We start from the raw sequence: 25,666 nt of genomic DNA on the forward strand, positions 1-25,666 counted from the left end.
TAGCATCCTATTTTTGGTTCATGTATGGTTGCATTTTCTTCGGTTTTTACATTTTCTCTGTTTCTTCTTCATCTCAAAGTTTATTCGCTTTGGTGTCTGCTTTTTGTGATAGAGGCTTTCAAGTGTTTGGGGACACTCGGCTGTCCTGTTAAATGTAAAGCTGAGCCACTGGAAAGCTGTTTGGTGCTTGTCGAGTGCTGGGCTGTGGCAGGCTGGCTGTTCAGTTGGCTGACCTCCAGATTCTGCCGTCCCTTCATCTTCTCTTCTTCACTTTCCCAGGAGAAGGACTCTGATTCCTTGCTTGGGGGATTAGCATAGTTGCAAAGGCAGGAGTGGGCTGGGCTGACTCCCCTCACCCGTCTTTCCAGCCTTGCCCCGCACTCCCACTCTCCAGCTGTGCTCAGTGTTCCCCGAGTCTGCAGCCTCTGGTCTATTTCTTTGGGAAGGAAACCCCGAGTCTCCTGCAGGGATGGAGGCAGATGGGTCATCTGCAGAGAGGGGGTCTGGGGGTCTCATTACTTCTTAAATGGACTTTCAGCCAGTTTCCTGGGCATGCATGCATGCATGCATTCATTCATTCATTCATTCATTCATTCATTCATTTATTTATTTATTTATTTTTGTGAGGAGATCAGCCCTGAGCTAACATCCGCCAATCCTCCTCTTTTTTTGCTGAGGAAGACGGCCCTGGGCTAACATCGGTGCCTATCTTCCTCCACTTTATATGGGACGCCGCCACAACATGGCTTACCAAGCAGTGCGTCAGTGCGCTCCCGGGATCCGAACCAGCGAACCCCGGGCCGCCGCAGCGGAGCGCGCGCACTTAACCGCTTGCGCCACCGGGCCGGCCCCTTATTTATTTATTTTTTAATAATTTTATTTATTTATTTTTCCCCCAAAGCCCCAGTAGATAGTTGTATGTCATAGCTGCACATCCTTCTAGTTGCTGTACGTGGGACGCGGCCTCAGCATGGCCGGAGAAGCGGTGTGTGGGTGCGCGCCCGGGATCTGAACCCAGGCCGCCAGTAGCGGAGCACGCACACTTAACCGCTAAGCCACAGGGCCGGCCCTCCTGGGCTTTTAAATCCCCCTGCCTTGTCCAGTGCCAGGATATGCTGGAGTTCAGCTGGGGCAAGAGGGCAATCTCCTTTCAGGGCCTTGGCTTGCTTTTTTCTCAAGAGTTAGCTGGTCTGCGCCAGGCCCCTGTGGTGGCATCTGTGAAGTCGAGTCATGCAGCCAGCTGTCACTTTGCCTATTTATGAGCCCACTTCTGTTTTAACTTTGCACAAAAAAAGAAACACTGAAGCGCATGTCAGATTTCATGAAGAAGGTCGTATATTAAATTGAGACAGATAAGGCCAGCAAGCTAAATTTTGGCCCTGGTGCTTTGGAACTAGTTTTAAAAGTTCAGTTTCCATTCTTTCTCCTGTACACACAAACATGAGCATACAGGCGGTGCTTCGTACCATTTACTTTCAGTCCTTTAACAAACAAACAAATACATTCCAAAAAACAATTATGCCCTTAGTAATAATGTTGCGTTTTAAGAAATTTTAGATTCAGTTTGTAGTCATACTATCTCCTTTAAGTCATAAATTCTGCCTGTTTAGATGTTGGTGTTCAGGGTTTTTAAGAGTATATCCAAAGTGATGTAAATCTAGAGGAAGTACAAAAAATCCTTTAAACTATGTCTGTGAATACGTTATACTGAAATTGACCTACAGAAGTTGATCGTCATTTGTTTATAAAGTGAGTTCTAAATTAAAGCGTGAGTGGCAGCGGAAGTGTCCTGACGTGCCTGTGCTCGGGGCCTAGCGAGTGGTGTGTGTCCTTCCCTGGTGCGAGTGTGAACGCTGGTGGCACCGTCTCCACAGGCCTCTGGGGTGAGACGCTGTGCCTGAGACATGTGCCGGGCCTGAAGCATGGCTGCAGATCTTTTCTCATGTTCGTGTGACAGATGCTTGTCTAAGGAGTGTCATGCACGTCCTTTCGTCTTGCAATGGAATGGACAGAATGTGTTTTATGCTTTTCTCAGGGATGAGGGAGGCAGTGTCTTCAGTGGCTGCTGAGGCCTTAGCCCCGTTGCTCTGTGGTCCCTTTGTCCGCACGCTGTGTATTTGTTTCTTTCTCCTCTGTTCAACTGGCATATGGCCTCCTTGATGATGGCACTTCCAGCTTCCCTGTCCATTCTCATTGGTTGCTTGAAATCTCTTTTAGGCTAGGAAATCGGATGTGATCACGTCCATTACTAGAGGAAGCAAGATGAGAGCAGGTGGGAATGAGAGGACTGGGGGATTCACTTATGTGCAGGGTGAACTACTCAGAGGCCTTGTCAGTGTCCATCCCACCTGCCTCACCAGACGAGGGGCCTCCAAGTAGCTGAGACACAAGTGTAGAGAGTGATAATGCGAAGGGAACCATGTCCTCAAAAAATTAGCCCATACTGAGTATATGCCTTTACAGAAAATAAGTCATTTACCCGTAAGATCCTTGGTTATTTTCTCCACGTGCAGTCGTAAGCTACTTGGACGTGTCATAATTTCTATGCTTTTTAACACTGTTTTTCAATTGTTTAAAAGCTACAGTTACAGTTGAACCAAGATCTCAGCATTTTGCATCAAGATGATGGCTCCTCCAAGAATAAAAGGGGAGTTCTGCCGAAGCACGCCACCAACGTGATGCGGTCGTGGCTCTTTCAGCACATAGGGGTAAGGCCAGGCCTCACAGTGAGCAGGGCCCTCCGCAGGCCTCCTCCTGGCTTATCGTCTGGGAACATTTACTTATAGGGGCTAGTAGGCCAGGTTTGAAGTATCGGTATTTTGTTGACTGTCCATAATGGGTTGAGCACGGGACAGAAGGGAGGGTTACCAGAACGCGGAGGACACGGCTTCCAGAAACTTAAAATAAATGAGGGTACACTGGGGGAGAGGGGATAAATTCAGCTCCTATTGATCGTATATGTGCACATGTGAGAAAGTACCCGTGCGCAGTGACTGGGTGAGGTGAGGTTAGTTAGAGAAGTGGGCAGAGAAAAGATGCGTTTGGGCAAAACCTTGGAAAATAGTGATTTTATTTTATATATTGGATTTGAAAGGGAGACGTGATAAGGTCAAAGATAGAGGTGTAGGGTTGAGCTCATCGACGGAGGGTCGGCAGAGGGGCTTGTTGAACTTGAGACGGAGTTTGGGCAGTAGGCAGCACCGACTCCTCCCGCGTTGTCTGCGCCTCGTGTCCTCCCCTCGCTCAGCCGCGTCTTCTCCGTGAAGACATCCTGTTGCAGGAAGCACACATGTGCCGATGGGTGTCATGGGAAGACTCGCTTCTTACCTGGTTGACCCCCTCAGTCCTCACGCCGTGGGACTCGGGGGAGGCGAGTGACCCAGAGCAGCTTTCAGGAGTGACAGCCTGGTCTGGCGGCCAAGGTCACAATGACCAGGATGGCTCTCAGGAGCCCATGCTGGAACAAGGCGGGAAAGTGGATGCTCGCTGCTTCTACAGCTGTGTCCATGCAGGGGAAGAGAGCCTGCAGGGGCGTTCGGGCGCAGATGCAGAGGCCGTTCCTGTAGTCACGAGGTGCAGAAGGTCAGAGGTCCGGCAGGAAGCTGCCCCATGGCCTCCTGAACCAGCCTTGCAGCTGGGTGCTTCCGGCCCGCCTTCAGGTTTCTCTGGCGTGCACGTGGCCCAGGCCGCCAGGCTGTTCCTAAGAGCTGTGGGGGTGGCCCGGGCCTGTCCCTTTGCTTCATGCCATGGTCACCCCCTAGTGTCTTCGGCTGCGGCCACTTCCTCACCACCTGCGTCCTGGTGTGCTGTGGCTGTCAGCAGAGGTGTCTGTCACCCTCTGGAGGTGCCCGTCACCTGGGCCTGAGCCTGCATTTATCGCCTGTCTCCATGCTCGCCCCGACTGGGAGCCCTGCGACCAGCACCTGGTCTCGGTCATCTCATGTCCCTTCTGGGGGGTTAGCCCTTGTCACTGTTGAGCAGCCCCCCCATGTTCCTCTAACTGGAGTCAGGCTCCTTTGCTGAGGGGCAGGGGTCCAAGGCAGCAACTGGCTCCTGGCTTTTTTTTTTTAGAGGAAGATTGGCCCTGAGCTAACATCAGTTGCCAATCTTCCTCTTTTTTTTTTTTTTTCTCCCCAAAGGCCCCAGTACATAGTTATATATCCTAGTCGTAGGTCCTTCTAGTTCTTCTATGTGGGACACCGCCCCAGCGTGGCTTGATGAGCAGTGAGTAGGTCTGTGCCCAGGATCTGAACTGGCAAACCCCGGGCCGCTGAAGTGAAATGCACAAATTTAACTGCTGCACCCTGGGCTGGCCCCTGGCTCCCAGCTTTGAACTACCACGTGATGTCGCTGAGCTGGCAAGGGGAGGAGACCCCCTCTCTTTCCTGGGGGGAAGCCCTGAGGAGCCCAGGCTGCCCCTCCTTGAGCACTAGGACCCCCAGATTCTCTCTTCTGCTGTGGTGTTCTGTTCTCTGCTGAGCCATTCCCATGCAGTTCACAGCGGGATGTGTCGGGAGAAAGAACAGAGCTATCTTCGGGCAGTGTGACTGTAAAAATTTGTCCTAAAAAGATTCACAAGAGAATACAAGATTTTATGGATAAAATGGTACAGTGATGGTCATTATACTAATGGGAAATGAGTTGGTGTGTGAATTAGGACTATCAATTTGATGGAATATTATTATACAACTGGTTAACATGATAAATGAGGGCTGTAAGCACCAGGAAACTTCAGGTAGATGGTAGTAAGTGAAAAAGTAGAACATACGTATTTCTAAATATACTGATTATTACAACTAATAACTGTATCTGTAATATAATGATTAGAATACAAACAAATAGCTGGTGAGATTATTTTCCTTTTAAGTTTCTATGAATGTTTTAATAATTTCTAGAACAATAACCCGTGCTCATAGGTTCAAGTAAAATGCCATTTTTTGTCCTATGAAGCATTTTCTGTCTCATCTGCTTTCATTTCTTTGAAATACTGTCATCTCCTTGTGGTTTTCCTAATATTCTAGGACAGCATTTACTACTTTTTTTTTTTTCTCGTTTGTGTACTTATGTTTCCTGCCCCCTTTTTATTTTATGAGGTTTTAAAGGGCAAGATCAATATTTATGTTTCCATAATATCTAACTCGGGGCTGTGTGCTCATCCATAGAATCAAATTGTGAATTACTGTCAGTTAGTTTCAGGAAACTACTGGTCTACTGCTGAGATCAACCTGATGCTGTTCCATCATCACCATAATATACAGTGGCTTTTCCAACATACTGGGAGTTCACTCAAAATAAAAACCAAAATAAACTCCCACCTCCTTACTCTGTTGGTGCCATTCACTCTCTGGGGTCCCAATTCGGTCCAAAGTAAGGGACTTTGGTGTATGTAGGTTTTAGAGTAAATATCTTATTGGTTTCTACATGTGGATAGTAATCAATCTTGGAGAAATTGTTTATTACTGTAGATAGAAATCATTTTCCTTTGGTGCATCTGTGAATTTTGATATTTATTTCTGGTTTAATTCTGTTTTTTAAGTGAAATATTTTAATCATACATGAAAGAAAGAGTCGTATAACAGACAGTCCCATCCCTAGCCCTTGGTCCAGTTCTTACCGACAGCAAACGTTAACCTAGCAGAGCTTTGTTCCTGGAAAGTCATAGATGACATCAGCACGTCCCAGTGGGGGTGTATTCTCACAGTGCCCCTGGTAGAAGCCTGTCACCGAATGAGCTGCCTGCCTGGCCACTACCTGCCCTCTCTGTTGAACCAGCTGTGCGACGGGGGGAGTGTATGAACTCTCTTGCCTCAGTTTCCTCTTCTGTAAACTCACATAACGATGGTGTTTGTCTCAGAAGGTGGTTGTGAGGAATCAGTGAATGACTATACAATGTACAGGGTGGTACACATGCTGTGTCTCGCTGTGGCAGAGGTTTCATGGGTCAAAACTCAAGCATTTATCTACTTTAAATAGATGCAGTTTATGAAATGATACCTCAGTGAAGTTGATACAAAAACCACAGATGGTATCAGGTGCTTAGAACAGTGCCCGGCCCGGCACAGAGCCAGCCTCCGTGTGGGCAGCTGCTCTCGGCGGTGGTGTTGCTGTTATCATCACCTTTGAACCTTCAGACTCTGTCTTGCCACACCTCTGCCCATGCTTCAACCAGGGCAGCTAGGAGAAATACTTCATGCTGTTTGGGACATTTCTAAAAAAAAAGTTATAACACTAAAGTTAGGTTTTAGCTAAAATCACTATTAATACTTATCAGGTTTTTACTAATGATTATTTGCATGCTTCTATTTTACCTAGATGATCTTAGGTACCTTTTTAAAGACTGAAGTTCATGGTAACCCTTCTTTGTGTCTTTAGCATCCCTACCCCACTGAAGACGAGAAAAAGCAGATAGCTGCTCAGACAAATTTGACACTACTTCAAGTCAACAACTGGTAAGACGTGCCTTGTTCTGAAATCGTGCCTGTCAGCCTAATGGAATGCCTGGAAATACTGACACTAATAAATAGTCAAACTTGGTTGAAAATATGAGTTCTTTTAACTAGCAATGCTCTGCTGTCGCAGTGCTGGAATTGGTGGCAGGATCCTCAAAAGTAAATCAGCACACACTTTGAACATTTTTGATGATCAATACCTTACTAGGAACATGTAGCCTACATCCTACTTGCCCGATTAGAAATGCGTTTCTCTGTTGCGTTACTTCCCCCAACCCCCACATTCACGCAAACCTGTGATGTGTTTGGATGAGCTGCTTTGGGCTGTGGACGGCCAAGATGAGGTGTCCTGACCTCTGGTGGCCCCTCTGCAGCTCTTCCACCTTTTGAAACCTTGTGTCACTTTGTTCAGCTGTAACTGGGGGAGGCAGTCCCTCAGCCGTCCGTCCACGCGGTGGTCCTGCCCCACAGCAGGACTTGGGGTCCTGAGAGGGAAACACCCAGGGCGACGTTTACTTCATTAATGAACCATCCTGTTCTGGTTCAGGGGTCACAGGTTGCTGTGGACCCTGTGCTTCCCCTTAAATAAGAGCTGTTCACCTTACTCAATGGCGTTAGGGTCTAGGCGGCGCTTACATCTTGTTTGTTAGCCATTTGTCTCATTTTTGTTTACTTATTGTGCAGATGTAGGAAACGGGTTCAGCTTGGTAAAGTTGGCATGCATAAAAGAAAAGAAAGCACAAATTCTACCACTTGTAAACATTGTTATCTTTTTATTTTAACTGTTAAAATGTAAACTTGAAGGTCGGGGAAGTTCCAATATAAATGATAAAATCTTCCAGTTTATGCAATTGTACATGCAGGGGGTCTGTTTGGTGCATTAAACATTTCTATTATCTGGCATTTGGGCCATTATTTTTGATATGGGTAGCAATAATAGACCATACTATTTGAATTATTTCCTATTAAATCTTTTTAAATAACGTTAACAAAAATTTAAAGCTTTCCAGTATATAGTCGCTGTGGTGTTTGTAATGTCTTAGCAGGTTCTCGGTTATTTTCATGTAGCCTTATGTGAAACTTCCTGTTTTGGTTTAGTCATAATAGCGATCAACTGACCAACTGACGGAGGGTGAGTGTTAGACACAGTTACAACTCAGGATATTCTAACACTACCGTCACCGTAGAGCCTTCTCCTTACTCTTCTCTGTTTGTTGACTTCCTTCCTTCCCTAACTTGCTGCTCTGTTGTTTTAACAGAATTGTCTTATCTAGAAGGTTTGACATCAACTTTTTTTTTTTCATGAGGAAGATTAGCCCTGAGTTAAAATCTCTTGCCAGTCCTCCTCTTTTTGCTGAGGAAGATTGGCCCTGGGCTAACATCTGTGCCCGTCTTCCTCTACTTTATATGTGGGACGGCTACCACAGCATGGCTTGATAACTGACGCGTAGGTCCACGTCCGGGATCCGAACCTGCGAACCTCGGGCCGCCGAAGTGGAGCACGTGAACTTAACCACTAGGCCACCGGGCCAGCCCTTGACATCAACTTTTAATTTTTAAAATTAATAACAGTTTAATAACATGACTTTTCTAAATCCTAAAATTTCTAAACTCTCTTAATTAACATTTATAGCTACTTTTACTTTTTGTGACTTCCTTTCCTTTTATATTTGCAAAAATTACATCTTGGATAAGATTGAACACACCCATCGTTAGCTTATGCCTCTGCCTTGTAGCAGCTTTGAGCAGAAGGATAAAGAGGCTGCTATGGAGAAGTCACAGTGGGCTCCCCTCTAAGGTGGTGTGGGAATCGGTGTGAGCTGCAGAGCTGTCGTGATATTCCCTGGTCCAGGTCACGCTTATGCTCCAGAGACCAAAGAGGTACTTTGAGTGAAGCTCTTTGCCATCACTCTGTTCGTGTATCTTCTTAGAATGTGTCCTAATGCAATTTAGATGTTTTTGGATCTTAGAATTTTAAAGTTAAGCACCCAAGAGCTGGTCCAGCTCTGGTTCTGTGGTTTTGCATGTGAGGGCGTCAAAAGAGAGAAGTTGTGACACACTGACACAACCAGAGTAGAGTCTGAGCCTACAGCAACGCTTTCGTTTCTGTTGCGCCTTCAGCCTGGTTCCTTGCTTGCCTGTGGAGGGCCCGCTTTTTTTTTTTTTTTTTTTGAGGAAGATTGTCCCTGCGCTAACATCTGTTGCCAGTCTTCCTCCTTTTTTCCCTTTTTCTCCCCAAAGCCCCAGTAGATAGTTGTATGTCATAGTTGCACGTCCTTCTAGTTGCTGTATGTGGGACGCGGCCTCACCATGGCTTGATGAGCGGTGTGTAGGTCTGCGCCCAGGATCTGAACCCATGAACCCCAGGCGGCTGAAGCAGAGCACGTGAACTTAACCGCTACACCAGCGGGCCGGCCCGGTCCAGCTTTTTGTCAATGAGCATGTGTGACTCTCGAAAGAGGTTAACTACCTCCTCACTCACACTCCTGGAGAAAGAAGACAGAGGAAGCCCCTTACACTTAGTGGTATAGCTGTTTCTGGATTGGTCAGGGGTATTGTGTGCATCTGAACGGCCTCTGGGGTGGTTGGCGCTTTCCAAGATGGCTGTTTTCCTCCCATCACAGGTCGTGTGGTAGCCACGTGGCCAGGTGGTGTAGACGGACAGGCACAGGGAGCATGCACACCAGTACATCTTCTGGGCACTCCAGAGACTGCAGGAGAAAGACCAGACCTGGGCCCCTCCTGGTTTCTCCCTCCCCTGCCGTCCCACATCTGAAGGCTGCAGCTTGGGTTCTGGGAGGGGGGAGATTGAAGAACGCAGTCTTTTCTCTCCACATTTTTTAAAATTACTACTGTATTTATTCATGTGAAGCTGCGTCCTGCCTAACTTGCTCACCAGTGCATTTCGTGCTCTCTTTCTGTGTCTGGTCAGGACACTGAGTGAGTGCTTAGTCTCTGAAAGCAGCCGAAGTCTGTTGGGATTTTTCGCTGAGCTCTCTGGGGATTGTGTCCTTGTGCTGGCTGTGTGTCTAGGACAGTTCATGACTTATGACTTCAGCCATCTAAGAAATAGCTCGTCATTTGGAATAGTCTTTTAAAAAGATGAAACTCTTACTTCAGAACCCTGCTTTGTGGTGGCTCAAGGCTGCAGTCAGCAGCCACGCAGTTGAAGGCTCGAGGCATCTGTCCACGCTCGGGGCGTCTGTCCACACGGGGCGAGAATGTGGCATCTGTCCACGCTCGGGGCTTCTGTCCACGCTTGGGGCGTCTGTCCACACTCGGGGCGAGAATGTGGCGTCTGTCCACGCTCGGGGCGACTGTCCACGCTTGGGGCATCTGTCCACACTCGGGGCGAGAATGTGGCGTCTGTCCACGCTCGGGGCGACTGTCCACGCTGTGGCCTGGCGAGTGGGACTTTGAGATAGAGACACACGGCTGTGAGGCCTCGGGCCTGAGGAGAGTGCAGGGCAGAGAGCTGTGCTGCTTTAACCTTCCTCTTCCTTGGAGAAAATAATGTCAAACTCATGTCTCCGATGGTGTCATCAGTGTCATCACAAGTCTCATTCACAAACACGGAATAAGTGAGTTAAAGTGAAGGAAAGGTGCCATGGAACAGTTGGTCTTTATTCAAATGAATCATTTTAAAAAAGCATACCCTGTTTTTCTGGCTGTTTACACAATATGCCTGTCATACTCTTAAACATTTACTATAACAGAGAATATGAGTTATCTGATTGTTTCTGGTATGGTTTATAAAGCAGCCTGTTTACTAGAAGGGCTTGTCGCTCCCGCAGGAGGTCTTTAAAAAGGCCATTTTGATGTAAGCTTTTCCTTTGTCGACACCAATGCCCAGGTTCATCAACGCCAGAAGACGAATTCTCCAGCCGATGTTGGATTCTAGTTGTTCAGAAACTCCAAAAACAAAGAAAAAAACTGCTCAGAACAGACCGGTTCAGAGGTTCTGGCCTGACTCCATCGCGTCCGGAGCTGCACAGCCACCACCGAATGAACTCACCATGTCGGAAGGTACGAACGGCGGCCATGGGGCCAGGGCCACAGGCTCAGGGGTAGAGGGCAGAGGGTGGTGAGCGGTGAGGGTGAGGGGCCTCGCTGACCATTGCTGCCTGTGAGCTCTAGGGCACGGGAACGCAAGTGTATCCCGTTGTCTGTTCTTGCATTGACACGTGAGGAGGGCGCTGTCTGCAGAAGCTCCCCTGAGTGCTTGTCAGGGGGTGCAGAGGCGTTGAGGGTGCAGCACTGGGGACGGAGAAGACACAAGCAGTGTGGTGTGAAATGTCGCCTCCGTCTGGAGACGCAGCTTCACAGCGTGTTCTGTCCCGTTTCCTTTACGTCTTTCTTCTCCCTCAGGCTTTGGCTCCCAGGGTGGAGTTGCCGTGTTCTCGCCACCTGGCCTCCGTGCCGTTTCACCCCTTGTGGTCCCTGTGGCCCTCGTCTGGCTTTGCTCGTTCCCCTTGACCCTGTCCCCTCTGCCCTCATCAGCACCCTTCTCACGTGTGTGTGAGCATCTTTCTGTTTGCTTGAGCTCTCCAAATCTTGGATGGTCTTGTGTGCGTGTGTTTTTAAATGTATATAAATGGTGTTATTATTTCCTTCTTCCTTTTTTTCACTCAGCAGCATAGTGTTATGAGGTTAGGAGACTTGGGGGCTGTTATTTCTTCAAATATATTCCCTGCCCACCTGCCCCTTCAGGGACTCGGGTTGCTCACCTTAGGTCGTTAAAAGTCACACGGTTACTGATGCTCTGTCTTCTTTTCTTTTTGGATTCTTCTTCTCTGTTTCGTTTGGCTAGTGTCTGTTTCTGTCCTTCAGGTTCACCAATCTTTCCTTCTGCGATATTTGATCTCCCACTAATCCCATCCAGGATGCTTTTCCTATTAGACATTGTAGTTTTCATCTCTAGAAGCTCCACGTGAGTCTGTCTTATCTTTCATGGGTCTATTTGAGTTTTGAACACAGAAAACAGTTGCAGTAAGTGTTTTGGTGTCCTCCTCTGCTGATTCCAACCCCGGGCAGTTCTGGATCCGTTTCCGTCAACTGCCTTTTCTCCTCACTATGGGTTGTTCTCCTGCCTGTTGTCACGCCTGGTCATCTTTCACTGGATGTGGACATTGTGGGTTTTGCCTTGTTGGGGTGGGTGTTTTTGTATTGGAGCTCTGTTCCAGCAGTTAGGTTACCCGAGACGGTCTGATCCTTTTGTGCCTTCCTTCTGAGATTGGTCCTTGTTCAGTGGTGCCCACAGTGCTCAGTCCGGGCTGATTATCCCCCACAACCGTGCTCCCCCCTGTGCCCCACGCATTTGAGGTGTTTCCGGTCTGGTGCTGTGAGCTCTGGGCACGGTGCTCTCTGATCTCTTCAGTGGTTCTTTCCCCAGCCTCCATCGTTTCCTGCATGCCCACGCTGGTCCGTCGTCTGCCCAGTGCTCAAGGCATTCCACAGCCTCGCTGGCCCCGGGATTGGGATGGGCCCTCACAGTGGGCTGTAAATCACGCTTATCTTGTTTCCATTTAACCTCTCTTGAGTGGTGGTATATGCATTTAAAGCTTTGGCTTCATCATTTTGTTTTGATATATAGTGGTCTTCCATTCATATTTAAATAATTTATATTTTCAGTTTTTGTTTTCTCTCTCTCTCTCTTTTTTTTTTGTGAGGAAGATCGGCCCTGAGCTAACATCTGCCAATCCTCCTCTTTTTGCTAAGGAAGACTGGCCCTGGGCTAACATCCATGCCCATCTTCCTCCACTTTATATGGGACACTGGTACAGCATGGCTTGACAAGTGGTTTGTCGGTGTGCGCCCGGGGTCCGAACTGGAGAACCCCGGGCCACTGAAGCGGAGCGCGCGCACCTAACCGCCTGCGCCACCGGGCCGGCCCTGTTTTCTCTTTTAATCTAAGAATTAGTTAAGAAGGTATTATTTCTCTCTCTCTTTCTCCCTCCCCGTTTGGAAAGGCAATACCTATCTACTGGGGAAGCAGTTCCAACAAGACTGTCCAGTGAAAAGTGAATCTTTCCTCCATCTGGTATCTGCTCTTGTCCAGAGACAATCCTTGTTACCGGTTTCCTGTACGCGCTCCCAGTGTGCGTATGAAATGGTACTCTGCATAGACAAGAATGAATGATCTTTAAACTTTCTGCCAATACTAACATACCATGTCATACTGTCTCCTCTTGCTCTCTTCACTTGTTGGTGCACCTGGAGATTTTACAGGTGAGCACATGCGATCTGCTGGGTCGTGTTTCACAGTGGCAGAGCGTTCCACGGCTCAGCATCTCTCCTCCATGCCCAATCGTGGGCACTTGGGTCATGTCCACTCCTCTGCCGGGGGCTGGAACACGGGCAGGGATCGCACATCACAGGTTTTCTTTCTTCTTGCCTTTCAGACTTTCCTTTCAGGTCTTTCCTGACTTATTCTCCGTTTTCTGTTTCCCCATTTGGCTTTGTCCTGTCGGCCTTTCTCCTTTGCCCTTTGGTTTCTTGTTCTCCCGTGGCACTTTCTGTCTGCCCTGGGCATCTGGGTTCTTTATAGTCCTGACCCCTGGAGACCTGCTGTAGGCTGAGGGCTTATTACTAAACAAGGTCGAGGCCAATTCTAGAGGCAGTTTCCTGCATTCCTGTTGAGCATCCCAGAAGCAGACAGGGTTCTTAACTCGAGGTCACATAAGCAGACAGCACCCAGCTGAGTAATAAATGTTTTCCTCTGCGAGTGCTAATTTGAATAGTGACAACCTGAGTTCTGCCGTCCACAGGAGCTGTTGTGACGATCACCACACCTGTGAGCATGAATGTGGACAGCCTCCAGTCTCTGTCCTCGGACGGGGCCACCCTGGCGGTACAGCAGGTCATGATGGCGGAGCAGAGCGAGGACGAGTCTGTGGACAGCACGGGGGATGGCGGGGCCTCGCTGGCGCCCACCCACATCAGTGGGCTGGTCCTGGAGAACAGTGACTCCCTGCAGTAGGGCCGGGCGCCGGGACCAGGGGCGGACGGCCTGACTTTTTATAGTTTGCACAGCAAACATTTTACACAGTTTTATTTCTAATGTTTTATATGTAGATATAGAAGAGTGCACTTTTGTATTTCATAGTCAGCTTCAAGAGCGTCTTTGCCGGTGCAGCGACTTCTTTCAAGTGTGTTATGTGTGTGTGCGCGCATGTGTGTATGTGTGTGTGTTTTTTAAGGGAGTTCTTCAAAGGTTTAACGCTAAAAATGTGATGAATGACAAACACCCCCGTGAGCCTCTGATTAGATTAAGGACTAGTGCTGCCATTTTCTAAAAAATTATGCAGTTTTAATTTAGTTCTGTGGTTACAGCAGGTCTCGGTGGACTGATTATTGTGTGGCCCATGGCTTTGAAAGAAGCGTCTGCACCTTAGAGCTGCCAGTGTGAGGTGGACGACAACACACGACAATAAACTGAGTGTGACCTCATGGTGAATGTACGCGATTCAGATACGCTTCAGTTCTCTCATATTCCGTGAGCCTGTTTCGTTTGCTATATATAAAAAGAATCTCCTATTTTTACCTTGCTGGAATTATTGGATAAAAAGCTATTTTTATAAATTCGTTATGAATTGGATTATGACTACATTGAGGATAAAATTTCTGGAGAAGAAACAATACGTGCTTACATTTCAATTTGGAGTGTTCTGGAGTGACCAAATTTAATGAGCCTGCCCAGAGTTAGCTAGCATTCCATGATTCTCTGCTATGCCAGGGTAGTCATTTACATTTATTACTATAAAAGAAAAAACTATTTAATGAAATTATGATATCTTCAAATTTTAATTTATACGTAAATGCTCAGATTGCATTTTACACTTGATCTAAACATCTATCTAAAGGTATTTGCTAAATAGGACTTAGGTAAGTTGAGTGAAATGGTAGCCAGGAATCAGTTAAAAGCTCTTACATACACGTTTCAGTCTAATTTAAATTTGACTACAGTTAGATGGTTACTATACCATGTTAGCTGCGTATCATTCTAGAACTTTTAGTTAACCATATGTTATGCCTAGAATGTTTATTATAAACTAATATAAAATGTCCTCCATCCAATTGGCTCAGAGCTCGGGTAAATGACACACTCAGCTTTGTTACATAATTAACAGACGTCCATGAAGTGACAAAGACGGACTGGACTGTGGTGACGATGTGGTGGCGAACCCTGCCGTCGGCCCATGCACGCTTGCTGTTGGCCCTGGCGTCGACATTTTCTCCTTGTACGTTGCTGCTTTGGAGTTTCCAGAGCCCTCCCCTCTGACTTGATCACAGGAGATTTGGAATAATTTCAGGACTTCCATTTCCTGGGGACAGGACGAACTAGAAGAGTAGACTGTGTTTTGTTTACTTCAGTTTGATTCGTTTTTATTTGTTTACTTGCAAGTGGGCTTTTTCTCAGAGAGAACACAGGCCTCCTGGCTTCACAGAGAAAGTCTTCACACAATCTTCAATGGGAGGCCCGAAGTTCAGGTGTTTCTGAAGGGTGGCTTCACGGTTGGGCAGGTCGTCAGCTCTTGAGATTCAGCAATAGTGATTCATTGTGGACCAAGGTTACATGGAGGGATATTTCGAGCTAGTGCAGATTTTTTTCTGGAACTGACCTTTTCTCTAAAATTTATTAATTTAAGTAAATCATAGGAGAGTACTTCCTAGATAACTTAGAAAGCAGCAAGAAATACATAGAAATTTCTTTTAAAACATTTCAGGAGCTTTAAAAGAAAAACTTTGTCAATTCTTTCTGGGGAGAGAATAACATTTTTAAGCAGCTGTTGCATTCCTTATTTATAAACAGTTTTTAATATTTTAAGTCAAGTCTACACGAGTTTAAATGAACATTTTAACTTTACCTAAATTCTAACATTGTTGGACTTCTTAAAACAAGGCCCTGTGGAAGCCAGCCAGCCCTCTTCCTTCTTCCCTCCCTCCCGTCCCTCGGCCCCTCTCAGCCGCCTGCCCTTCCCTTCAGGTTAGTGAGTGTTCACTGTGGACTCGTGCCTGGGTCGGTGTTGCTTCCCCACCCGAAATCCCCGTCGCTGGAGGGGAGGTTGGTGGTTGAGGGCTGCACAAACGTGTCGGTGTGGAGGCCGGGGCTGTGTCAGGTTCACCATCTGCGCTGGCCCGAGATGCCACCTTCCGTGCCCAGTGACGCAACGGCACTCTCTCCAGCTGAAATCAGTCTTCTTGAGCCCTGAATTCGTGCTCACTACATTCGGAGGAACAGGATAAAGGTCATTCAGAGAGAGGGCACTGTGGACATAGCCTGAGGTTCCTTTCACCTCTTCCCATGACCAAGGTGCTTTTAAACAACCTTGGCACGGCAAGCTCCAGCATATTTATGGTCAGTTTGCGCTTTATAAACCCCTGTTTTCCAGCCCTCGGACATTCGAGAGAATCTGTGAAAGTACGACCCCACTGAGTTTTCATTTTAAATGAGCAGATTCGATCCTGACTTTGCTCTTGTTAAATCCTTTCCTTATGAGGGATGCTCTTGAATGTGTTTCGAGACCCAAACTGAGCATGTTGTTGTTATCCCCGCTGCTCAGCTGTCGAGCAGAGAGCTGGACGGGCTTCGCCGTACCCCAGACGAGCACCAGCTGACGGATGATCTCAGCTTTCCGGTTTGGTTTCCAGAGAGTAAAATAAGTTTAAGCGTTTGCCCAGGATGCACAGTAAAGTGAGCTGTGGCACCGGCTAGCTCACAGATCACAGAGCAGTGTTGCTAAAACACTGCACTGGAGGGTCCCAGGAGTCATTTCTGCATCACCTGTCGGATGACCCGACTCTTACCTGTGTGCGAGAGTGTGGGAGCACTTTTCTCTTTTAGACAAACTCAGACCTTCCCGGAGATGTGAAGGGCCCGTCTCTGGCAGGTAGTGACAGAAATAACACAGCAATCTTCCTTGTTTTAGTTATGTTTGGTCTATGAACTGACAATCTTTAAAATGTGAATACTGTAACAATATGTTTTCTTGGATTGTTGTCTTTCAAAGGGATTTTTGTGAAGCAATTGATTTATCAAAGCAAAAAAATTAAAAACAGAAACATGCTTTATGGACGTTTTATTTTCCAAAGCTCATGTCACTGCAAGCTGCTTTTCCATCCTAAGTAAAACATGCAGGTTGTCAACATGTTTTCCTGGTGACACTTGGGTTCGTGGTGACCCCAGCACATTTTAAAAATTAGGATTGCACCGCACTGGAACATTCAGATTCATTTACGTTTTCAAGAATCTTCTCTTAAATTACTTCAGTTAGTCATTGGTTTTCCAGGAAAGAATTGGAAAGATTTTGTTTGTTTTTCATTTTAGTTTATCATAAGTCTAATAATTTTGATAGTAACGAGAAGAAAATGATTCGTCAGCAAGGTGTTACCTTTCGTAGTTCATATGGTGAAATCCCTGCCACGGCTGCTTCTGGATGGTGAGGAGCCACCCTGAGACAGTGTCAGCGTTTTTTTCTTTGTAGTCCAGTGTGTTTTAACTCCCAAAACTGCTCATGCTTAGAGGCCAAAGTGAGTCAGAGACTTAACTGTTTTTAAAAAGTGCATCTAAAATTGTGAATCTTTTTGGAGATGAGGAGTGCCAGGTGTGACGTGTGTTGTTTCAGGAAATGTTCTGATTGATTTGACAGAAAATGGAGTCACTGCGTTGTCTCCCCAACTCCTTGAGGTCAGAGGTCAGAGGGTGGACTTGAAATTTAGCCTGGTGAGACCTTGGCCCCGCCCTTTACCCCTCTAGGCTTCAAGTGCTTCCTTTGTAGAAGGAATGAGTTGGTTTATAAGGTTTATTCTAGTTCAAAAATAATATTTATGACTAATAACATTCTATCTAGAGAGAAAGACGAGTAAATAGGTAATGATCTAGCAAATACTGAAAATAGAAGTTTATTTGGATTAACTGTTGAGTGTTTTGCGTTTTGTGATATTATGCAGCTGTCCTAAATCATAGGTATTATGTTTAGCCTACATGCTGCTATATACACTCTAAGAAGAAATTCTTAGCACAAATTATTTTTGCCCTTTTACAATTAGATCCTCTCGTCTTCGCTAAGACCTGAGAGCTCCATTCCATTTTTAAACTGAAATTTGCGGAACTACGAGGGGGATAGCATCTAAGCACACGCGGCTTAATGGAGTGAAGGCTGGTCCAGGAGGCAGTCCTGGGGACCTGAGGCCGGCTCTCAGTAAGCGCGCCCCCTCGCCACACGGACCCCAGGTCCGCCTCTGCAGAGGAGAGGGCTTCAGCCCATAAAAGCCGCTAACGACTTTAACATAAATCGGGAGTTCTTTTATCCCAGCATGTTTGAAAAAGAACATCTTGATGTCGATGGCTTTAGTTGCTTGCACATTTTTAGAAAACAGCTGGTAGAAAAAAATCAGGTATTTTTCAAAATATTTTGCTTTATGTTAACTCAATTTTTTTTCTAATATCTTAAGACCGCAATGGATCTCAGAAATAGTTGGGAAGCCCTCAATGGTTTCTGTTCTCCATGTGTTAGCATAGACCTGAGTTTTCAAACCAGAGATAGAAGAGCTAGTGGAGCTGGAGGAAATCCACAATAGAATCGAGCCAGGGAAGCCAAGAAAGGGTATTTGAAGGAGAAGGGGTGTGTGGAGTCATCAGGCTGCCCCCCCCCAACCAGGGGGTGCCTGGGGTTTGATAAGAGCAGTGTCAGAGAAGCAGGTTCGGGCAGAGCAAGATGTCAGGAGTCAAAGCCGGTAGAAGACAAGGCGGGAAGTTATCTTTGTTACCTTGGTGTGAGGAAGACCTTTTAAGGCCCCAAATGCATAAATCATGGGACAAAACACTGGTGGATTTGGCCAAATCCAAAGGGAGGATTTCTGTTCAGTGAAGGACACCGTGGACTGTTAACAGTCGACAATCTGAGAGAATTTTCCTCTCTCTTTTTTAACATCTAAAGCTGACAAGGAGTTCATATTTAGGATTAAGAGAAATTCCTGGAAACCAAGAGAAAAATGACAGAGGATATTAAGAGGCAGTTCTCTGAAAGGAAAACCTACATGGCCAGTGAGCCTATGAAGAAGTGCTGGGCCTCAGCATCCTCAGAGAGAGAGAAATTAAAACCACAGTGAGATGCCACTCTGTCTATCAGGCAAGAGTTAGAAAGGTAGCATCGAGTATTTGTAGAAAGGGGGACCTTATACTGCTGGTAGGACAGTATACTCTCCCTTATACTGGGACAGCCTGTGCAGTCCCTCTGCCAGTCTTTAAGGAAATTAAGTATGCTCTATGCTGGGTCCTGCCGTCTCTGCCAGAGAATTCTCTTACAGGTTCGGGTGAGGACCTCCACTGAGATGTTCCTGGCAGCTTTGTTGGTGGTGGCAGGGAGTTACAGAGCACCTGGGTGTCCATGCCGAGGGGGATGGAGAAGCCTTTGTGGTGGCTGCATTGCTCTAGGTGGCCCTGCAGCAGCTGGACACTGGAATTAGATGACAGATGGCAAATGGGTCTTCTTGGGTCTGGTTCTGGTGACTGCTTTGTCTCTGGACAGTGGGTTGTTTGTTTCTTTCCTGCGTGTCTCGTAATTTGTGGCTGAATGCTGGGTATGTTTTTGTAGAACGGTAGGCACCAAGGTAGATAGTACTCACGCCCAGAAACCGGCCACCCTTTCTGACAGGCCATCAGTGTGGGCTTGAGTCCATCTCTTGGACCCATGTGCTGGGTTTAGGTTTGTTGTTGCTTTTGTTACCTTCAGATTCCTCCAGCCAGAGGGTTTTCCTCTGTGTTCCCACCTCACCTCCAGCTTTCAGCAGGCCCTGCACAACTGCGCTACCATGGGGGGTCTCTCTGCTCTTGTCCCTCCCCCCGGCAGAAGATGTGGTGAGGTTCAAGGTGGGGGCAGCCTATTCTCCTGGTTTAGCCTCAGCCATAGGCAGGTTCTGTGTCCTGGGGCTCAGAGGTCAGCCTTTCCAGCAATCCTGCCCAGTCCCGCCTCTGCCGCCAGACTCTGCCTCGTATCTGGGTCAGGTCTTGGTGGGGAGAATGCCTGGGCAGGATCCTGGGTCTGAGAGCTTTTCTGTTCCTCCTCTGGAAGTAGTGGTCTTTACCAGGGGCAGGTCCCTCCCTTGGTGGACTAAGGCTTTTGCTTCATGTGAGGGAAGGGTCGGGACGGTGGGTGGGCTGTTGTGCCTGTGCACCCCAAGGAGGGTCGCTGTAATCCCCTGCCCCCACCCCATCCTCCTCACCAGCACCCACGTGAGTGAATGTTGACTCCCCTGTGGCCAGGCCCAGGGTGCGTCCCCTTCCACCCTGGAGGGGCTTGTCCCTCTTGGGAATTCAGTCACCTGCAGGCCTTGCAACCACAGCTCTCCGAGCTCCAGAAGAGTTAAGATTTTGTAGATTATCCACTCTTGCTTGTTGTTAGGGTGCGAGTTGTGTTCTCGTGGCCTTCTACGTTGGAAATGGAAGCAGATCCACAAAATGATTACTAAAAACAAGATTTTAAGGTAGGTGTGGGTGGAGAAAAAAGCAGAACCAGATCTATAACACCATCCCATATCGGCAAATGAGAAATGCACAGAACACTTTGTCAAGAACAAGGACCAATACACAGAAAAAAGGGAGGGACCGGGGCACTGGGAGAGGGTCCTGAGGACGAGGCAAGCTGCGGTGAGGTGGGGGCTTGTGCACACCGGGGTGGAGAGCATCAGGAGCTCTCTGCACCGCAGGTCCAAGAGTTAAACCAAAACAGGAATCAAGAAGGGGAAGAATTGGGCTGGAGCTCATTTTTATTCAGAATTGAAGGGGTTGTTGCATTGCCTCCCACCTTACTGTTGAGTGCTCTGAAGCCGTTTTGATCCTGATTCTTTGTACGGCAATGTTTATTCTCTGCAAGGGTCGGGGTCTTGTGCAAGTCATGTTTTTCCACAGTGGCCACAGCAGTGTCTGCAGCCCCATATGCCCTTTTAGGACTTGGTCCATCAAGTGAGCCCCCTTCTCTTGAAACTGGGTGAGGGTTTGATGTCAGAAGAGGATGTGGTGGCTGTGACACTGGGTGACAGAGGTTCAGACCAAAGGGGAACACCTTCCACCTGGCCCTTTCTCTCTCGGGACACTGCCCTTGAGTCCCAGCCACCATGTTGTAAGGAAGCCCAGGCCACACGCAGAGGCTGTGTGTGGGGTTCCAGCCACAGCCAGCATTAACTGCCAGACCTGCGAGAGGGAACGAGCTTGCAGATGCTTCGAGCTGCCCCAGGGACATGGAGTGGAGCAGAGACGAGCTGTTCATGCTGCACATGTGTGAGCAAATAAATGTCATTGCCTTCTGCCCTGCTGGGGGTAATTTGTTAAGTGGCCATGGTAGATGGGGTAGGTCTCTCTGTCCCCATGCTCTGCGATGTGATGGCGTGCCTTCATGTGGACCTGTTTTCCTCCACTGTGTCGGGCACTTGGTGGACCATTTCAGTCACGTTGATCTTGATGCGGATTCTTGGTCCAGTTGCTAACCATCCCCCAACTTTTTTTTTTTTTTTTGTGAGGAAGATCAGCCCTGAGCTGACATCCATGCTAATCCTCCTCTTTTTGCTGAGGAAGACCGGCTCTGAGCTAACATCTATTGCCAATCCTCCTCCTTTTTTTTCCCCCAAAGTCCCAGTAGATAGTTGTGTGTCATAGTTGCACATCCTGCTAGTTGCTGTATGTGGGACACGGCCTCAGCATGGCGGGAGAAGCAGTGCATCGGTGCGCGCCCAGGATCCGAACCCGGGCCGCCAGCAGCGGAGCGCGAGCACTTACCCGCTAAGCCACGGGGCCGGCCCTAACCATCCCCCGACTTTGATGTTGGGCGCAAGAAGAGCCATTTAAAGGACGCTTGGAAAGGAGTGGGCCGCACACAGGCCTGTCTTGCCGAGGACCTCACGGCACCAGACAGACACCTGCTTCATCTGGTGTGCGAAGCTTACGTTTGACTGTGCGGTGCTGTCTTCAGCGTGAATAGGCAGCAAGGACGTGCAGCAAGGCCACTCTGCGTTCCAATTCATAAAATTCCTGACTTAATGTATTTATAATTCGACCCCTGTTTATTGAGAGCCCACCACGGGCCGGGTGCTGGGCTGAGGATGCAAAAAGACGCAGCCCTCCTTACCTGAGATGCTCCTAATCTGATGGAGGAGGCAGACGGTTAGATTCCCACGCACAGGCCTGCCCGGCACCGGGAAGGAAGAGCCTCACTATTTTGGACTAAATCACAGAAGCCAGATGGAGTTAATGAGAACCGAATCATAAAATACAGTAACAGACTAGTTCTGTTACTAAAGTGCTTAAGACGCGAATCAGTCGCAAACCAGGTGTCGCTACAATGAGGTCATTGGGGCCTGATTTAAGTCAGGGACTGTTTGTAATTAGCGGGGTCTGTGTCCTTGGGGTTAAGGCATGGCTGAGTCTGAAGCGGTCGGTTGTCTGAACTAGGTCACGTGTGTTCTTACACTGCTGTTCTTGCTAGACATTTGCCCAGCAAATCTTTTTTTTCCTTTTAAACATTGAGCACAAATGTGAACACCACCACTGCCCACTGAGCCCAGAGTGCTGGCTTCGTCCCCAGGAGGGCTCCCATAAGTGTCACGCTGTGGGGGAGGCGGCAGGGAGGCGGAGCTGATGGGGAGGAGGAAGGGGTGGGTGCCGGTAGGTCAACAGTGTCGCCCTCCTGCCTCAGCAGCTTGGGCGAGATCCCAACAGGGACACGAGGAGAAGCCGTGGGCCTGGTTCCAAGTCAGCCCGTCCTCATGGCTGGGCCTCCGCGTGGAGTCCAGCGTGGCATCGCATTCCTGCACACCAAGGCCATCGCCGGGCCGTGGTGGACCTGCAGGCCCACGCCTGCTGATCATTTGCAGGAGGAGGTGGTGGGTTTGAGGGGGCCTACAGCATCTTCCTCTTCTGATCGCCGATGGTCCTTCCCATCAGCTGATCTGCCCTCTTGCTACTGTGTTTAATTTCAGCCTCAGCCTCTGTTCCTTCTCTCAAGTCTCATCCACATGCCTTGGACAGTTTATTGGTGTTCACACACATGGTTCCTCCATCTTTCCCTCTCCTTAAAGTTGTAAAGCTTTAGGTAAGTAAATACATGTTCAAAAAATGCAATTTTCAATTTTATCCACTAAGTTAAGTTAAAAACAGCTGATAGGGGCTGGCCCCGTGGCATAGTGGTTAAGTGTGTGCACTCCGCTGCTGGCGGCCCGGGTTCGGATCTCGGGCACGCACTGACACACCACTTGTCAGGCCATGCTGTGGCGGCGTCCCACATAAAGTGGAGGAAGATGGGCACGGATGTTAGCCCAGGGCCAGTCTTCCTCAGCAAAAAGAGGAGGATTGGCAGATGTTAGCACAGGGCTGATCTTCCTCACAAAAAGGAAAAAAAACCCAGCTGATATGTATTTATTACAAAATACAGAAATTCTAACTTAAATTTAAAAAAATTTAGAGAACTTAAAAAATTCTGAGTTTTGCAGTTGCAAATTCCCAATCAGCCTGCAAACACAATGCCCGCCCACCTTGCCTGCCAGTCCTGGTCTTCAGAGGGGTCACCTTTTTCACATTCGCCCAAAGGTACCATGTGTGCTGGCAGGCGGATCATCCAATGCGTTCCAAATGTGTGTGACTTCAGACGTGTCGACAGAGGGAGGAGGTACACTCTTTATCCCTTCCTCCTCCCTGCTTCCTGGAATGTAGGTTGAATTGTGTCCCCTCAAAATTCATGTGTTGGAGTCAACCTTGTACCTCAGAATGTGACCTTATTTGGAAATAGGTTTGTTAGAAGTGTACTTAGTTAAGATGAGGTCGTTAGGTGGGCCCTAACCTAACGAGTGGGGTCCTTATCAAGAGGGTAATTTGGACACAGGGACACATGCAGAGGGAGAAGGCCGTGTGAAGATGCAGGCAGAGATCGGGATGGTGCTTCTAGAAGCCAAAGAACGCCAAGATTGCCAGCAGAAAGTAGGGGAGAGAATGGAACAGAGTCTCCCTCACAGCCCTTGGAAGGAACCAGCCCTGCCCACACCTTGACCTCGGACTCTTCCCTCCAGACTGAGAGAGAACACCATCCTGTTGTCTAAGCCCCCAGTTTGGGGTCCTTTGTTACAGCAGCCCCAGCATGAGAGCGAGCCACATGGCCATCTCGGGGAACACTGGAGATGCCCGCTTCCGGCGACGCCTCTCTCCTTATGTGTCTAAGCCGTGCCCGTTACGATGGGCTCAGCCGTCAGCCACAGAGACCCAAGATAACAGCAGCACAATAGGGAGACGAGTTTCCTTCTCTCATACAAGTCCAGAGGGTTGCGTCGTAACAGTACCTACCTCCCGGGGCGACGGTGAGCTTCCAACAGCGAATGTACGTGAAATGCCTGGGGTGGTGGCTGGCTCACAGTCATGGTCCGTGGTATCAGCCACTGTGTCCAAAATATTCATGGCAGGGGCTGGCTGACGCAACATCTACCCACATAGGAAGTCTCAAAGCAGGAAAAGACGGCTGTAAGTGGTGCGGATGATGGCACCAGCTAAACAATGGCATGTGTCATTTAGGGACGCGTCTATCAACTCATAATATAGGTGCAGGAGTGTTGGCACCAGATCCAGACGAGCGGCTTTTCAGGATGAAAGTCACGGGGCTCCAGCTACCTTTGTAAGGTTTTATTTCCTAAATGGGGTGGTTATCATTCTCGACACCTTTTCGTATCTCTGAACTACCCCTTAAAAGCAGCAATGTATTAGGCTGAGTGAAGAAGTCAAGCACAAGCGTGTAATACTGACGACTCCACATATATGAACCTGTACTCATTCCCTGGGTACAGGTTCCTGTGGTACCTTGTCTCAAGGACAATGTACCACAAACTGGGAGGCTTAAGCAACAGAACTGTATTCCCTGGGAGTTCTGGAGGCCAGAAATCTGAAATCAAAGTGTCAGCAGGGCCGTGCTCCCGCTGAAGGCTCTGGGAGAGCATCCTTCCTGCCTCTTCCAGCTTCTGGTGCCTCCAGGCGTTCTTGGCTTGTGGCCACATCGCTACAGTCTCTGCCTCCCTGGTCCCATCCTCCCCATCCTGTCCTTGTCTCTCGAATCCCCCTTTGCCCCTCCCTTATAAGGACCCTTTTTACTACATATGTGAAGGCATTTAAGTCCATCTGATAATCCAGATGATCTCCCCACCTCGAGAGCCTTAACTTACTCACACCTGCAAAGACCTTTTCCAAATAAGGGCACATTCACAGCTTCCAGGGAGTAGGACTTGATATCTTTGAAGGGCCATTATTCTACCTATCATAGTTCTATTGAAAAATATTGTATGGGCCGGCCCCGTGGCTTAGCGGTTAAGTGCGCGCGCTCCGCTACTGGCGGCCCGGGTTCGGATCCCGGTTGCGCACCCACGCACCGCTTCTCCGGCCATGCTGAGGCCGCGTCCCATATACAGCAACTAGAAGGATGTGCAGCAATGACATACAACTATCTACTGGGGCTTTGGGGAGAAAAAGGAGGAGGATTGGCAATAGATGTTAGCTCAGAGCTGGTCTTCCTCAGCAAAAAGAGGAGGATTAGCATGGATGTTAGCTCAGGGCTGATCTTCCTCACAAAAAACAAAAAGAAAAATATGTTTTTAAAATGTTTCCCCATCCTCAGTCAAGTCATCCAATAAGTCATCCCCCAGGAAGACACAGCATATCTTCGTTGGCTATGCGCAGCCCTGATCCCTCCTTGGACCCTGCTGTGGAAAGCCTCCACTTGGAGTGTTATCTCTGGGGTAAAGCCTGCTCTTTCACGAGGGACTCGGGAGACGGGGCTGTGAGGGACTCCCTGCCATGGCTCAGTGGAGCGAGGCCCCCCACGTGCCCGGGCGCAGGTCTGGTAGGAGCCTCACTCTTAGAGACCAATAGCTGACGACCAAGGAGCTGGCTGTTCCCAGAAGGCACAGGCAGCTGTACCAGGAGTGCTGTAGATGTCGGGAAGATGCAGAGAGGAGGAAGCCGTGTCAACAGGAGGCTCGTCCTGGAAGGCCTGCTGCTCCATGTAGCAGCCTCTGAAGGAGATGGCCAGGGACACGTTGGAGGCAGTTTCCGAGCCCCACGGCCCGACCCAGCCCAGCCAGAAGGCTCATAAAGGAATATGACATGGCTGTCCCAAGGGCAATTCTCCAGACAGGTCACAGGCCATGTTCACAGGGGTCCTTCAGAGGGGCTGTAATTCACGTGTAGAAGT

At 48.4% G+C, this 25,666-nt stretch overlaps 1 protein-coding gene across 4 annotated transcripts in view; it reads left to right on the top strand.

Annotated features, from left to right (window-relative positions):
- Positions 1–16,515, top strand: part of PKNOX1 (PBX/knotted 1 homeobox 1) — a 55,514-nt gene extending 38,999 nt beyond the window's left edge. For 2 of the 4 annotated variants that reach the window (XM_058523172.1, XM_058523171.1), the window contains exons 9-12: positions 2,580–2,708; positions 6,373–6,449; positions 10,303–10,475; positions 13,217–16,515. In XM_058523172.1, coding sequence (XP_058379155.1) covers positions 2,580–2,708; positions 6,373–6,449; positions 10,303–10,475; positions 13,217–13,428 — 591 coding nt within the window. In that variant the 3' untranslated portion in view covers positions 13,429–16,515. The remainder of the gene's footprint in view (positions 1–2,579; positions 2,709–6,372; positions 6,450–10,302; positions 10,476–13,216) is intronic. The other 2 variants (XM_058523173.1, XM_058523174.1) reach the window with 2 other exon arrangements.
- The last annotated feature ends 9,151 nt before the right edge of the window (positions 16,516–25,666 follow it).

The sequence above is a fragment of the Diceros bicornis genome, chromosome 27, assembly GCF_020826845.1.
Source record: "Diceros bicornis minor isolate mBicDic1 chromosome 27, mDicBic1.mat.cur, whole genome shotgun sequence".
In the NCBI taxonomy this organism is placed as follows: domain Eukaryota; kingdom Metazoa; phylum Chordata; class Mammalia; order Perissodactyla; family Rhinocerotidae; genus Diceros; species Diceros bicornis.